The sequence below is a fragment of the Pangasianodon hypophthalmus genome, chromosome 11 (assembly GCF_027358585.1).
Source record: "Pangasianodon hypophthalmus isolate fPanHyp1 chromosome 11, fPanHyp1.pri, whole genome shotgun sequence".
In the NCBI taxonomy this organism is placed as follows: Eukaryota; Metazoa; Chordata; class Actinopteri; order Siluriformes; family Pangasiidae; genus Pangasianodon; species Pangasianodon hypophthalmus.
In genome coordinates, this window is record NC_069720.1 from 4,162,474 (window position 1) to 4,178,535 (window position 16,062).

The window sequence follows — 16,062 nt, forward strand, 5'->3', positions numbered from 1 at the left end:
AACACAATGCTAACTGCACAAAATCGAAACCTTTTATACAGTAGCTCAGCTTGCCTTGTTAATGCCAAAGCCTTTGTTAGTTCAGGTAGCTTAGATAGCATTATATTATAAAATATTTAAAAATAGTTCTCAGTAACTCTGATTTCACTTCTATGTAGTCTGAGTTGGAATTATTTTAACTTGATTTAATGATTTAATGTTATCCCGAGCCTTTAGGCAATAACACCCGAATACCTCTACATTTATAACCTAATCAAGATTAAAAAATAAATACGGTCAGTTGATATAGATGGTAAATATGGTTAGTTGGACAGTATGATATAGACAGAAAAAAAGAATTTTTTCTAGAATTTAGTCACAGCCACATCCATTTGTGTTTTTCCAGGCTGCCACCAAGAATAGAATTTAGGAGAAAATTTTTTTTCAAGGTTGAATTTTGATTCGACTCAGTTTATGTCATGAAAAAAGGTTACTGATGAACAATTCTTGGTTTCCATGGACAGAACGAACACTGGTTTGATTATACAAGTAATTATTTCTTTAAATTTTGTTACTAGTGTTGTGGCAAGAGAAGCAGCTCATTGAAAACAAGATGGAAGACACCAAAACGTGGGTCCTTCAGAAACTCCTGAAGGAAAGAGAGTTTACCTGCACTGAAATTGAACTCCGCTGCAAAGAACTCATCCAAGAATGGTGCACGGAGAAGGAGAAGAGCAGGATGGATGAGAAGAACAACTGGATTAAGGATGTATTGGCAGTTGAGAAGATGGGACCGAGTACAGACTGGATGTATGTGTGTAGGAAAGAGATGCAGAAGATGAGAGAAGAATGGCTCAAGGAGGACAGGCTGAGGCGCACTCAGGAAAATAAGACGTGGAGAATGGAAGAAGAGAAACGAACGGAGGAAGAGAGGAGGAGGTCGGATGAACAAATGGCCCTGGAGGAAAGGCTGAAGAAGATGGAAAAAAGAGTTTGCGAGTTCGAGAATGCCAGGGAGAGAATGGAGAAGGAGAGAGTAAAAGAAAGAGAAGAGATGAAAGAATACAATAAGAGGATAAAGGCTGATAGGGAGAAAGAGAGGGATGAGATGAAACAGTACAAGGAAATGATGCAGAGGGAGAGAGATAAAGAAAGAGAGGAGATGAAAGAATACGAGGCAATGATTCAGAGGGAGAGAGAAAAAGAAAGAGAGGAGATGAAGCATTACATGGAGAAGTTACAGGAGAGCCAGAGAGCGCTAGAAAAGGAACGAGGGTTGATGCATGAAGAGAGGGAGAAGATCGAGGAAGAGTGGAATAAAGAAAAGAAATGGATGGCACAATGCATTGAGGAAGAGGAGGCTGAAAAGCTTGAGCTTAAAAGAGCAATGTGGTGGATGAGAACAGAAAGAAATCAGGAAAAACAGCAGTTAAAGATTTATCAGCAGAGGGATGAAGTGAGGATGAGGGAGATGGAGCACCTGAGGAGAGAGGTGGTTGAAAAACTGGATGCGCAGAAAGAAAAGTTAGAGAATGTGTTCAAAGAGAGAGAGATGAGAATGCAAAAGTGGGAAAGAAAGCAAGAAATGATAAGCGAGGACCATCAGAGAGGATGGAAGACCGCAAGGTTGGAACTGCAGAATGCAAAAAGGATTAAGGAGGAAAGCGAGAGGAGGACAAAGGAGCTGGCCAGAGATATGTCTTTACAGTATTTAGAGTTGGAGGCCAAGCTTTTAACCATTGTGAAGGAGTTTGCTGAAGCAATGGGAGATATTGAGGGGTGCTCCAGAAGAAGATTAAAGGAGATAGAGTTAAGAGTGAAGGAGATGCTGGAGCAGGACAGGAGAATGACAGCCAACAACAAGTCAGCTGGGTCTACTGGAAAAGAAAGGAAGGAGCAGAGAAAGAAGTGGAGCTTGTTCAGTAGACGGTTTAAGAAATGAGATGCAGAAAAAACATGGACATCAGCGTGCTTGTTTATGGCATTTTAGCATTATGTTTAATAGAGAGCATGAGTACGGCGTGAGAAAAGCAGTACTAAAGAGCGTGATCAGTGTGGAGCAGTGAGGCGAGCATGCAAAAAAAACTGTTGGTGCTAGTTCTCACACTGAGCCACTCCTCCCAAAAAAAAAATAAAAAAAACTTGTCAATACTCAAACTACTGCAGGGTACACTTATTACAAACAGACCGATTGAGTCTCATTTATGCAGGGCTTTTATTGCCTGTTATTAACTGGGAAATAAAATAAAATTAGTGTAAAATCACTTGAAAATACGAGTCTTATAACAGTGGAGGGTGTAAATGCAGTGAACATTACAAAAATAACAGCACATATTCGATATAATCCTTTTACATATCACTTGTCTAAGTGATTTATATTCCTAGGGTATAATGTCCCTATTTATACCCTATTGATTTTTTAGGGTAAATGTCCCTCAAAGAAGCCATGAATGGTTTTCACTGTTGATCTGCTGCTCAAACTGTATGAACAGACTATGCTCTTATGGAAAAGAGGCTATAGATTGCTTCATATGCACAACAACAACAACAGTAATAATAATAATAATAATAATAATAATAATAATAATAATACAACGATTATCTTATTTTCACAGTTTAGATCATCTTTAAATGGGCATGCAAACTACACATTACAAAGTCCTAAATTGTAAAGCGATTGGCTGATTTCCAGAAAACAGATAGACACTTGGGTTTTAGCCCATTAGTCATCAGTTGACCTAACTTGAAGATAGACAGTGTTGTGTTCACTTAAAGATATCTAAAATTTGCTCTTTTCTACAGACACTCTTATGCAGAAGACATAAATCTAAGTTTCCATCTCCATTTAACTTTCCATAAAACATTAAAGTTTTTGCAGAATACTGTAAAGCATCAGTTTGTTTTTTTAACTGACTTTTGATTTATGAATTAAAGACTGGAATTAAAGTTAGACATTCTCAGGTACATCAATGTCTCATAACAAATCCTCATCTAATACATCTCAATGCAACCTATTGTGGTTTAGTGCTTTGTTCCACTATCATGAGCTGAAATTACTCATGGAGATATCCTTTGTTGAAGTCCTCTCATCATGAGTTGACTTGCATGTGGTTGATAAGAACCACAGGAATACAAAAACACCTGGAAGATGAAAGCACATGATGTTCGTCTACTCCTTTAAACACCGAAAATCATTAAAGACAATCCGTGACTGAGAACAATTACCACCACGGTACACTTACCTTGGAAAGCATTTAGGGTGGTAAAGAGGTAAATCCCTGGTAGACTCAGGGGTCCATAGGTGCTAAAGGCCAGTCCCCATGGGAGTCCCAGAATCACGCTGAGCCCCAGCATAGTGGCCCAGTCTTTCCACAGTCTTCTTATTCTGCTCCCAGTCTGGACACCTCGTAATTTTAACTGCCACATCTTCACCACAATCAGAACCATGATCGCTGTGTTGAAGACTAACACCAGCCCCAAATAAGTGTTCACTGTTATGTAACTCACTGTCTTATCGGTTATCCAGCAGCTGCACAATGGCCAAGAAATGCAAATGTTGTAATGAAGATACACAACATAGACATAAATGATTGTTTGGTAACACTTCAAGGTTCCCTTAACTAAGCTTATTAGTTAACATCAACGAACTATGTACTTCAGCATTAATGTTAGCAAAATAACAAAGTAAGTTATACCACACCTCAGAAGGTGTTGATTCATTTTCTGTAACAACACCTCTGACAATAGTGCTGGCCTCAAGGTTTATTTTACTGTGCTTGTTCTATAGCAACAACTTACACAAGGACCAACATAGGGGACAATCCACATAAATGGAGTTTAAAAATGTGTGCAAGGAATCTCCAGCACTTTATAACAAAAGAGGTAAAGCTGTAACATTATAATAATAATAAACTTTATTTTATATAGTGCATTATTTTGTATAGAATACATTAAGTATTCTGGAAAAGAAAATTCTTCAGGACAGAGGGCTGTCGGGATTCTCAATAACCTGACAAGCTGGAATTTCCATCTAATTAACTTTAGTAGAGAAAAAAAGTTATTTATAGCTGCTATAATGTAAGTGATAACAGGAACTAACTTATTCCACAACATTAAAACGTAACTACAGGGTGTCCCAAAAATTTCCATACATAGGGGAAATTAACACTTTTTAGCAAAATTTCCAAAAAAGTTTTCATACTTAGCATACGTTATATAATTTTTTTCAGATAGCCTATAAGAATGCCTTTGACAAAAGAAGAGGGTCATGGCTGGATTGGGAAGCTGTTGCAAGGTTGCGATGGAATTTAACAGGAAAAATGGCAAGTATGTCACACACGACACTGTTGCCAAACTTATTAAAGACTGGAAGTGTTGCGGACCAACTGAAAACTGGACGTCCACAAACATCCACTGACGGAGGCACAACTGACGTGGTGCTTACATACATAGTCCCCTATGTATGTTGACTTTTTGGACACCCTGAATAAACAAGTATGATTGTTGGTGAATTGCTGTGGTATAAGAGGAATATAACATTTTGGGATTATCAACAGCACTTTGGGGTGGTAGAGGTAACGCTGCTTTGTGTGGTGCTGCATCAAACCACATCGCTGATTATTTTCCTGTAGCAGCAAGTGTTTTATTACTTACTTAACGCATGTATTAACTGACTTTTTTTTAATGCTAATGCAATACAACTGCATTTACTGTTTATTCAGTGCATGACTAAAAATGAGCAAAATTGAAAAATAGGAACATGCATTACAGCCTCACAACCTCATACATGTTCATTAAGGTGTTGTTGAAGTTGAGCATTGTGGACTTTATTTTAGTCATGTATGGTGCATTGATTAATGTTACATATAGTGTATTAATGCTAAAGTACATGGTTTGTTACTGTTAACTAATACAGTAAATTATCTCAGTTATGGGAACCTTAATGTAAAGCATTACTGTTTATTACAGAATTGTTGGTCTTACAGATTTGTTTCATTGTTGTTACTTTCTGTTAAGCTGTATTTGCCATATGAACCAGCCAGTCCACAGATCACCACTGTAATTATAGGAAATCCTATAGCAAGAGGGGAAAAAAGTCCAATGTCTAAACATTACAAATCCAAAGGGACACCATGGCTCATACACTTCTATAAAAAAGGATTCTTCAAGAGATTTTTTTTATTAAGGGTTTCAAAAACATTTAACCCTTTTTTCAGGAGTGCAGTAATATTAAGAAGAAATGATTGTGATCATCATGTTGTAGGACCTCAACTTACCCCAGCCCACTAAGCTTAGTTTGAGCAAATATCTTCTGATGTAGATGTTGAAGACCCGCACAAGGAGTAGGTACAAGTGGAAACCTTCAATAGCGGTCCATGTGAAAGTGGCTAGTAGGGCCCAGTGTAAGATGAGGCCAAGGCACTGACATACTGGCTTCTTTTCTGTTCCTGACCCCAATGTACTGGCCAGAAAGAAGAGGTGCAGCAGGAATAGTGAGCCTGATAGCTGCACATGAATGACAACAGAGTGCTCTGACTTCCTCTTCCTGTGGAGACAGTGGTGAAACTGTGAAGTCATGTGGTGAGTCTGATGACTTTTAAACCCACTTGGCTCCCACTACATGGCTATATATATATATATATATATATATATATATATATATATGTATGTATATATGTATATATATATATATGTATGTATTGCTACATAAATGTGAGAAGATGGATGAGGTATATGTATATCATACATGATTATATAAGTATTTTTTAAATTTATAAATTAAAAATTTATATCCTGAATTTATATATTTCTAAAAGCACTATACAAATAAAACGAATTGAAATTGATTTGAATTATCACTCTGAAATTGATTATTTTACAATAACAGGATGCTCAATATCAGGAAGTGTTTCATGTCTCTTGTACCACAGCAACTTGGTAACGATCACATTTTTTGGAATTGTACAATTCCTGCAAGTAGTCATCTAGTGGTCAGCTGCCACTAGTCCTGTATACAGCTGAGAGAACTTTCTGGAAATGCAGAGTGGAGATACTCTGGTAAGTTTGTCATTCTGAAGTACTTCCATATAATTGTATTAAAACATGCCAAATTCACTAAATTGGACAAAATTGGAATACTTATCGAACAGTATATCTTTAACAATGAATTTGCTCAAGTTAGTTGATCAATATATTCCATTTTAGAGATTTTTCCCTCAGATATTGGTTTTTGTTACTCAGAGCCAGCATTTGCATAGTAGCTATATGAGGTGGCAATCATACATGATTTTATATATATATATATATATATATATATATATATATATATATATATATATATAAACAAATAAAATGGTAAGTTGTAGTCTTATAATGTTCGCAGGTACATTGATTTTTAGAGCTTTAGATTTTTAGAGCTTTGAGTCATGACATCATTCATCCTTTTAATCAAAGTAATATAAGTACTGAAAACAACTAAACAGCAGTCAACACTTGCACTATTTTTTGAGGAAAACAAATCACTGCACTTCATGATTTTCATTTAGCTTTGATAACTGCAGTACGTTACGCATCTGACACTTTTTTGCTCTGCTTGTTCTGTTGGTGGAGTTTGTTTAAAAAAGTAGTGACTGGCTAACCTTACCAAGCTACTTTGAGTGCTCAATTTTGCTAGTCTTTTTGCATTCATTAACATGGAAATGGGCGTGGTTAGAAACTGTACTGTACCACTAAAGGGCCTCATTTAGCTTCTCTTTTGAATACCTGTTATGACGTTACCGTCATTCAGGGGTGTCCAATCATAGCCACAAAGGGCCAGTGAAGGTGCAGGTTTTCATTCCAATCAAGCAGGAACCAAACCTGATTCCACCTATTTAATCGGTTCATCTTGGCTTTCAATAGACTCAGGTGTTGCTTCTGTTTGGTTGGAATGAAAACCTGCATCTACGCTGGCCCTTTCCAGATAAGATTGGACACCCTTGCCATCACTGGTTACAAAACACAGACACTGAAGACACCTTTCCAAAAAAAAAGTCACAGAAAAATTCACCATGGCAACAATTACACACATTTTTCAAATCTTGTTATGAAGCGCACCACCATGAAATTCCCTGTACTATAGAAATAACAATGTATTAGAACGAGTGAATTAATATAAACCTTGCAGCTGGAACTACTGTCATAGCTGTGCTGTTATTTTAAATTAATCAACACTGAGAAATGATCAATTAATAATTCTGTTGTATAAATCAGTGTGGTCTATTTAACTGTGCCTTAATAATGTGAGAATAATTTAGTAGCCTACATACCTTTGAATTAAAAACAATATGATGACGATAGCTGTGAATAGCACAGAGAAAGAAGACCCAATGTATGTAATGTATTCAAGACGGTGAACATCTTCAGCGTCTTGCACACTCCCGGGATTCTGCCAGCGCCCAACATTATGAACAAGAGAGATATCCCGAAACAGATATAATAAAGGTGAACAATCCAAACATTGCTTGTTGGAAGACAATATGTATGATTATGTATTGAGGCATCAACTCACAATGAGCACTGCAAAAAAACTGAGGTGATTGCAACTGCAGACAAAATCTATATTGTTCCTGCTTGTGTTACATCCTTCACTGCTCCAGAGACCTGATAAACAAATAGCAATATGCACATCTAAATATACAATCATAACCACATCCTGAAAAAGCAACTGAACCTGATAATAGTATCTTTCTCCACCAACAGTAAGCATAAGAATAGTCTATTGCCTTTTGTCTTCTCATTATTATTGCCTTATGAAGGTGATTATTATTAATGGTTCAACAATTTTGAAAAATATGAAAATTTGTTTCAGGACCTGCATTATTTGACTGCTTCCAGAAGACACATTTCCCACTCACATTCTGAAAAATATGTTTTTTTGGGAAAGCACAAATCAGAAAAACTTTCATATTGCATTTGCCAAAATTATCCTTCTTTAAGACTTCTTTCATATGCTAAACAATGATTTAAAGTTAAATTTCCTGTAAACTACAGTTACTGTATACAAGCATTAGAAAACTGGGATTTCTTACTTGACTGGTATTCACAAATTGCATTTTAACAGGTTGAGAAAGGTTGTAGAGATCTTGTTCACCAAGCCACACGCCTAAGACCCTCCCATGAACAGATCCTCGAACAGAAGGTGCCTGTGTAACAATGTAGAGTGGATTTACAGAACAATCAGGCATGGCTAGTGTACTGTAAATGGTCTAGCAGGGATAAGCCCTCCTGTCTTTCAAAGATAAAAAGACATCAATATAAGGTTTGTTTTTGGTATCCACATATGATTATTTGCTGATAACAAATGTCTTAAGGCAGATTATTTTGGACTTTTATGGAAGCACAACACTACCACCACAAATGGTAATAAGAAGTGAGTTTGGGGCCGATTTCTTTCTAGCCCGTACCATAGATTCATACAGCCGATCAGTAACAGTTGTGTCAAACGACTGGGCTGATATTTTTCAGACTACTTCACTGACACATCCATAACACATCACCAGCAGTGATTAAGAACAAGAACAAGAAGAAAGAGCATGTGAAAGACAGTTGAGGATGTAATGAATGTGAGCAAGGTGGCTCATTTTTTCCCCAATATTCCTTTGAAGGAGAAACTAAAAGAAGATATGCTAAGCAATCATTGTCCAATCAGAGTACAAATTACACAAAAAGGACAGAGGACAGAATCCAAAGTTTAGTGTCTTTGGTTTGGGTTACAATTTTCTGTGCACTGGGTTTAATATACAGTAGAAACAGCACGAACCCAGTCCCATTACGGACTTGAAATGTTGAACCCTGCTTATAGTTTCATTGTCAAGCTACTGATGGATATTAGACTTTGATAACACAGTTCCCATCTAATAACACAATTCCCATTTAATAACATGATCAGGTATCACTGGGAACTTATTACTAGAGCAGAACCTGTAAGGCTTTATAGGTTTTAGATAGGATTCTTCATCATCTGGAATTATAATAGGCACTGAAATAGACACATCACTGACTGTGAGTACAAGAGGTAGCCACAGGTGATTGCTTTACGACTACATAGAAAGCCCGGCCTCCCCTACAATTTCATTAAAACGCAGCAATGGAATGTTTTTATATTAAATGTAGAAATGTATCTATATTATTCATCAATATCTGTGAAATTCAATATTTTAGCACTTCATATGTTCAAATATCTCACTGCAGCATCTTGCTGTTTGTTCATTTAATGCAAACTGTATTCTGTGGACAGTGCAGCCTGTGTGAAAATCTCCTTTAAAACCCACAGATGCATCACCAATACAACTCCAGTGAAGCATGACTTCTTTGGACTCCTATGACAGATTCAAGTACACTGTGATTTAATGTGAGCAAAGGTCACTGCTCATCAGACAACAGGTTTTTAATATGTCAATCTGGGTCCTACCCGAACACATGGCTTCACTGGCACTCAATGGGTGAAGGAATGAGTAAAAATATCTCAGAATTTATGGGACAGTGCACTTTTTGCTTGCCCTTCCTGGACGAACGGCTTCTCCATGTGATAATTGAGAGATCTCTCAAAGGGGCTGTACCTCATAACCACCTGCCAAACATTGAAATGGTAATGAACATGACTGACAACTCAAAATTAAACAAAATCGGCAGTGCCAGTCAGACTTGCAGAGTGCTCGGAGCTTCAGCAGTCAGTAACCAAATCTGTAACAGTTTTACACAATAATATAGCTTGTTATTTTATCATTGTAATTTGTAAATACTGTAAGTATAAGGTTATGTTTGATTATTTGCTTTATTTGGTTATTTACTTGTATTTATAGGTCTAGATATCTAGCCATCTCAAAAGTTGTATAATGCTCTTACTTATGAGGAGAGACTGAGAATTAAACAGGAGCCCAGACCAACAGATGAAACAGGTAAAACAGACCACACAGATAACAATAACAGTCATGTGCATTTCCCTTATTTTAAACCATCTGCTGCCACTGGTGGTAGCCTAATCATAAGCTACATAATCATGCCCTTTATGTACAGCCAGTCTTTGTTGAGAGCAGGAGCTGTGAGATATAGGAAGTAGTTAGTAAACATAAAAAAAAAGAAAATTAATTTGATGAAAAGGGAAAATGGAAAATTAAACAGAAATGAATCAAAGTACTATGGTGGCATAGGAAAGACATCTAGAATTGTAGGGGGATTTGCTCATTTCCTTGCTGAATACCAAAACAAAGTTTTCACCTTGTGAATGTGAGCCCATGTGGATCACCTCAATCTGAGTGACTCAAATGGCCTGGTGATCCTCCATTTAGAACCACGGTTACATATATGAACTTCAATCTATTGTTTTCATAATTATGCATTGATTTGAATTAGGTATATAAAACAGTTCAACTGCTTAACTATTCAGTGCTGTGGTACTCCAGGAGTGGAATCTAAGAATTCTAAAAAGACAAGTCATAGCATTGGCCAAAATTTGCCACTAACCTGGAAAATGCTGTTGCTGAGTACTGATACCTTCAGAGACACACTAACATTCTCCATCCCACCGCTTTTCACGATGGCTTCGGAGGGAATACGGATTACATGCCCATACTTTGTCTTCAGTTTGGCCTGTAAAAGCAGTGGGGTACATATAACTTATCAACTCACTCTGCAATACTAGAAAGTGGTCAGATTTCTCAATGTATTTCACAGCTAAATTTCTCAATCAGTAAGCTTCCTATTTTAGAATTTACCAGCTTTTAGCCATGAATATTGAACAACAATTGTCTATGATGTGTATTTACCATGCTTCATATATGAAAGAGAGAGAAATAAAGACCCCTTATGCAGATTTTTCTGATGTAAAAAAAAATTATACCAAGATAAATCATGTCAGATCTAAAATGTGTTATTGCAACCAACAAAATTAAAGTGAAAGAAAAAGAAAAAACTTGCAACAACCTGGTTGCACAAGTGTGCACACCCTTTTATAATGAGGCATTCAAACTCATGTTCAAAAGTAATTATCATAAACCTATGATCAGTGAAGTGATTCTGATTAACCCAAAAAATGAAGACTACTGTTTCTGTAGAATTTTCTTGACATCTTTTTGGTTTCATCTGATTGCTGAAGCCATGGTCTGCAAAGAGCTTACAAAGCCTGTACAAGATCTCATTGTTGAAAGGTATCAATCAGGAGAGAACAAAAGAATTTCCAAAACATTAAATGTATCGCGGAACAATGTGAAGGCCATTATCAACAAGTGGAGAAAATGAGGAACCACAATGACAATACCAAGAACAGGATGTCCATCCAAAAGAGCTGAAAGAACAAGACAAAATCTTATGAGGGAGGCTGCCCAGAGATCTATGGCAACATCAAAGGAGCTGCAGGAATATCTGACAAGTGCTTATTGACTCCCTGCATGTGACAGCAGTCTCTTGTATTCTTTACTTCTCTGGGCTACGGCGTAGTGTGGCTATACAGAAGTCCTTTCACACACACACACACACAAAAAAAAAAAAAGGAAACAAAACATCCAAAACCACCTAAGTCACCCTGAACCAAAATATCTAGTTGAGACCAAGATAGAACATTTTCGGTAGAATTCTAAAATATATATTTGGTGCAAAAAACTATGACATCTTATTACCCAAAGAACACCAATCTATTTTGGCAAAAAAAAAAAAAATCCCCGAAGGCCTCTGTTAGACAGCTGAAGATGAAGAAAAATTTTACCTTCCAAGACGATATCCTAAATCATAAATCCAATTCAATAAAGGAATGGTTTCAGAAGAAGATCAACATTTTGGAATGGCCCTGAAGGAGATCAGAACTCTAACCCTACAACACTTCTATTTGTTTTTCACTGTTTGTTTTAACCACTTCTGTTGGTTGGTACATAACATTAAAGGTGGAAATACATATGTTATGATTTATCTTGGGTTCCTTTTTTTACATCGCAAAAATCTGCGATTTAAACAGGGGTGTGTAGACTTCTTATTGCCTCTGTATACTAATTCAAAAAGTGGGCTATAAAAGTGCTTTCACTTTTATAAATTTTAAACAATGCACAATTGTTCAGTCTAACTGGAAATGTATGGTCTTCTTTACAAATGCATTTCTTTTGAAATACTGGCAAAGAAAAGAAGGAACTTGAAGTCATGATATTCTTGATGGAGTATGCTGCAAATAAATTACAAAGAAATAGGACTTTCTGGCATTACTCAAGCAAAAACGAGTAAGTGTCCAGTCTTTGGTCAAACATGGATTAAAGATTTCTAATTCTGTGGTTCCCAGAATGGGGTCTTTGAAACATAGCCAGGGTGTCAACGATATTTTAATTTATTTATAATAACTGTTATCAAAGTTATTATACGGTCCCCTCTGACATGGTTGGAATGGCAAGGCCAATTCTTTTGTTTTTGCTATATACTAAATATAAAATATAGAAGCCATACCACAACATGCAAACCACTCATCAGCAGTAAGAATCACAAGACCAGATTGGAATTCTCAAAGAAATACAGAGATGAGCCACAAAAGTTCTGGAACCAAAATTAACCTCGAACAGCGTGACAGAAAAACCAAAGTGTGAAGAAAGGATCTGTTCAAGATCCAAAACAATAATACAAACTCATTGGGCGAGGATGGTGGAGGTAGTGTCATGGCTTGGGCTTGCATGGCTGCTCCTGGAACAGGCTCACTAATCTTTATTGCTGATATAACTCATGGTAGCAGAAGAATGAATGCAGACGTATACAGAAACATTCTGTCTGCCAGTTTACAGAGAAATGCATTAAGTCTAATTGGAAGGAAGGCAAGACAATGACCCAAAACACACTGCCAACACAACAAAGTTCTTCATCAGAGGAAAAAGTGGAATGTTTTAGACTGGCCAAGTCAATCACCAGACCTTAACCCAATTTAGCATGTATTTCACCTCCTGAAGAGGAGACTGAAGGGAGGACCCCCCACACCAAAAAAAAAAAAAAAAATCAATAACTGAAAGACGCTGCAGTACTATCCTGGAAAAGCATCATGAAAGAAGAATGCAACAGTTTGGTGATGGCAGTTGGTCGCTAGCTTGATGCAGTTATTGCAAGCAAGGGATATGCAACCAAATATAAAGTGTTATTTACTTTAATTTACTTTAAGCATCTTAAAGTACCAATCTTTAAGGTAGCCACACCATCTGTACCAATACTTTTGTTCACCTAAAAATTTTGTGGTCTGCCACCAAAGTTACCATGTTCTAAGTTGTTTAACACTTCTAGACGTACATATCAGGAAATGAAAGCTAAAATTCTGATCTATTGTCTCATATTCATCTTTTGATCTCTAACCCAAATATCTTCAGTGTATAGCAAAAACAAAACGATTGGCCTTGCCATTCCAGTACTTTCAGAAGACTGTATATATTATTGGGTTCTTATAGTAATTAGCCTAAAATCATAAAATTAATGTCAACAAACTCATCACTGTATTTTCCCCTTAAAATCTAGATTATTATTTCGTTATTCATTTAAATGCACATTATTCAGTAGCTACAGTGAAACTAATAGAATGCAGATGTGGAGTGCCTAAGTCTGTATCCACTGACTTATCATGGGAGACTGAGGCATTAAAGGTGGAATGCCTATCCCACCTACAGTACATATTATCTGACATTGATACAGAGCAAAATGTTTTATTGTCATTGACCAAGCCAAAGATGAACTAATTTTGAACGATGTCTTCTTATGTTTTTTTTTTTAGCATGTTGCATTGCTCTCTCTTTGCCTTTGTTATAATGACTCCCATTATTTACATTACTATATTTAAGTATGTGTTAGTAAGTAACACTAAGTAATTTAACTTAGTAAGTAAGTAACACAAAGTAAGTAACACAATAAGTAATTTATGTGTCATTTATATGCTCCTTGAATATGAGAATCTGAGACATTTACCTCCTCTGAGAAATGCATGTTTTTCATATAAAAGTCTGGGTCAGGAGGAGGAACGTTTCGTGGAGTCTGACAATTTCTCATTGTGCTTTCAAGACACCTGTTCAAAAAGTTCTCCATTAGGCAATGCACTGCAAATTATAAATAAGAATCAGTAATACAGTTTGTAGTGTTGATATGGTGAATATACTACAATTCAGAGATCTATTGCAGATCTAATGAACAGTGGGGTGTTGTGAAGCGTTGCCATCATGAAGTCTCACCAGTCTCTCTCTTTTTTGTCTTGAAGAAATGCAGCTTGTCGTGTTACTGAGAAACCACAAAATCCTGAGTCTGAAAACTTCATGTAACAGCTTTACCCGAGTGTTAGAAAGTGGTGACACTGGAGACTCCTTCTAAAATGGCCCGTCAAAGTAAACCCGTCCTCACGCAAAACCTCACCATATCAACTTTTTCTCATGTTTAAAATGCATTTATGTGGAGTTTCCACCATATAAAATCCTGCATAATTTGTTACTATATAAATGATAACGTATTAGAACAAGTGGTCAAATTTAGCAAAATTAATTAACATGACAAGCTGCATTTTTAACTTCAAGAGAAAAAGAGAGGCTTAACATTCATATTAAAATAAATTTATACACACCTTAAACTCCCAGAACCCATCAGTGGGGCCAGATTTATATATCCATTCTCATACATTCATTTTTCTTTTAGTACTCAAAATTTTCTAGTAGTTCCTGAATAATATGCTTTAAGACAACGAACCTAGTAATTTCTTGAGATATCTGAGAGTTTAAGAGGTTCAATAGAGAACATTTGTACTTATTGTTTTTTATTCAGGAGTGTTTTAAAACTTTCCAACTCACGAAGGGATGTTGCGATCGTTTCGTTGACAAAATTCAAGAACCCGATGACATTCAACGGCTCCTTTATGGGATGTGGGCAACAGAGATTATTAAACATTTTACCAACATTCTCTTTCTCAGGCATAAGACTACAGATCCATAGAGAAAAACTGAATAATAGAACAAAGTTTTGCTATTTCAGCATTTGGTCTCTAAGTCAGTATACTCTTTCTATACACAGATCCTGTCATTATTGTCATACATTCTCCATTTGTCAGATTACATCTATAATGGGTTCAAGTTCACAACAAAATTCCATTACAAAATATTTTCCTGCCATAATATCTTCAGCTACCCACTTTTATAATTATTTATAACATAAAACTATAAGCCAATAGACAATGGTACATTAAATCAAACTGAAATCATATCAATTAAGATATTAATTATCCTACCTGTCATGGTCAGTGTAATGGAAAAAAATATACAAAAGATAAGCAAATCATGTAGCCCCATTTTGTCCGAAAAAGATCTCATTTGTCGTTTGCCGCTACTGTTGAAGCAACAAAGGTCTCTTCTCATGCTCTGTGGTTTCCTGATAGACCGGAAGGAGCTTGATAAATCACATGGTATATAAGCTTTAATGTTCATGTCAGACTGACCTAGAAATATCACATGGTACCATTTTTTATTTACACAGAAGATTACGGACGGCAGGAAAAAAAAGCAGGTTTTATTTTGAGGAACACAAAAGACAGAAACTCAGGAGGAAGTAAAGCTGCATGCAAACAACATGGCAAAAAAAACCTTTCAATATTAATTCCACACAGTATCAGATTAATACAGTATAAGAGAGCTGTATAATCAACATATAAAAGAATGAATATATAATGTGATTACAAACAGACATTTACAGACATTTCTGCTAGTTTAAGGATAAAGGCCATTTATATGTAAACCCAAAATATCAGATCAGATCAGTGTAGTCAAAAGTAGAGGTGATAGAGAATAAATAAGTACTCAGTTTACAATGTACTGGATCATTATACATGTTATACACCCACTATATTTTCTCCAAAACGATGTGCATTATTTACTTTTGTAATGTTGACAATAAGGAACTCATTGGCTCAGAATAGAAAAAAGTGAACTGTATGACTGATTGTGAAACTCCTGATGGGTTACAGAATGAGAAATGAATTGAGTTTTAATCATGTGATTACTTGTATAACCTGTTGCAGTGCTTGCCTTTATATCTATCAGTATATGATGTATAACCACAACACCA

The 16,062-nt window shown here is 36.2% G+C and overlaps 1 protein-coding gene across 1 annotated transcript; it reads right to left on the bottom strand.

Moving 5' to 3' along the window:
- Nucleotides 1-2,199: 2,199 nt before the first annotated feature.
- On the bottom strand, nt 2,200-15,463 carry adgrg3 (adhesion G protein-coupled receptor G3). Its single transcript, XM_026930855.3, has 12 exons — nt 15,230-15,463; nt 14,796-14,856; nt 13,930-14,026; nt 10,483-10,608; nt 8,049-8,162; nt 7,832-7,877; nt 7,529-7,620; nt 7,287-7,405; nt 5,256-5,524; nt 4,963-5,053; nt 3,222-3,508; nt 2,200-3,120 (listed from the first exon to the last, which is right to left on the bottom strand). The coding sequence occupies exons 1-12, from the start codon at nt 15,423-15,425 to the stop codon at nt 3,020-3,022; spliced, it is 1,599 nt and encodes a 532-aa protein (XP_026786656.2). The 5' UTR covers nt 15,426-15,463; the 3' UTR covers nt 2,200-3,019.
- Between the last annotated feature and the right edge of the window lie 599 nt (nt 15,464-16,062).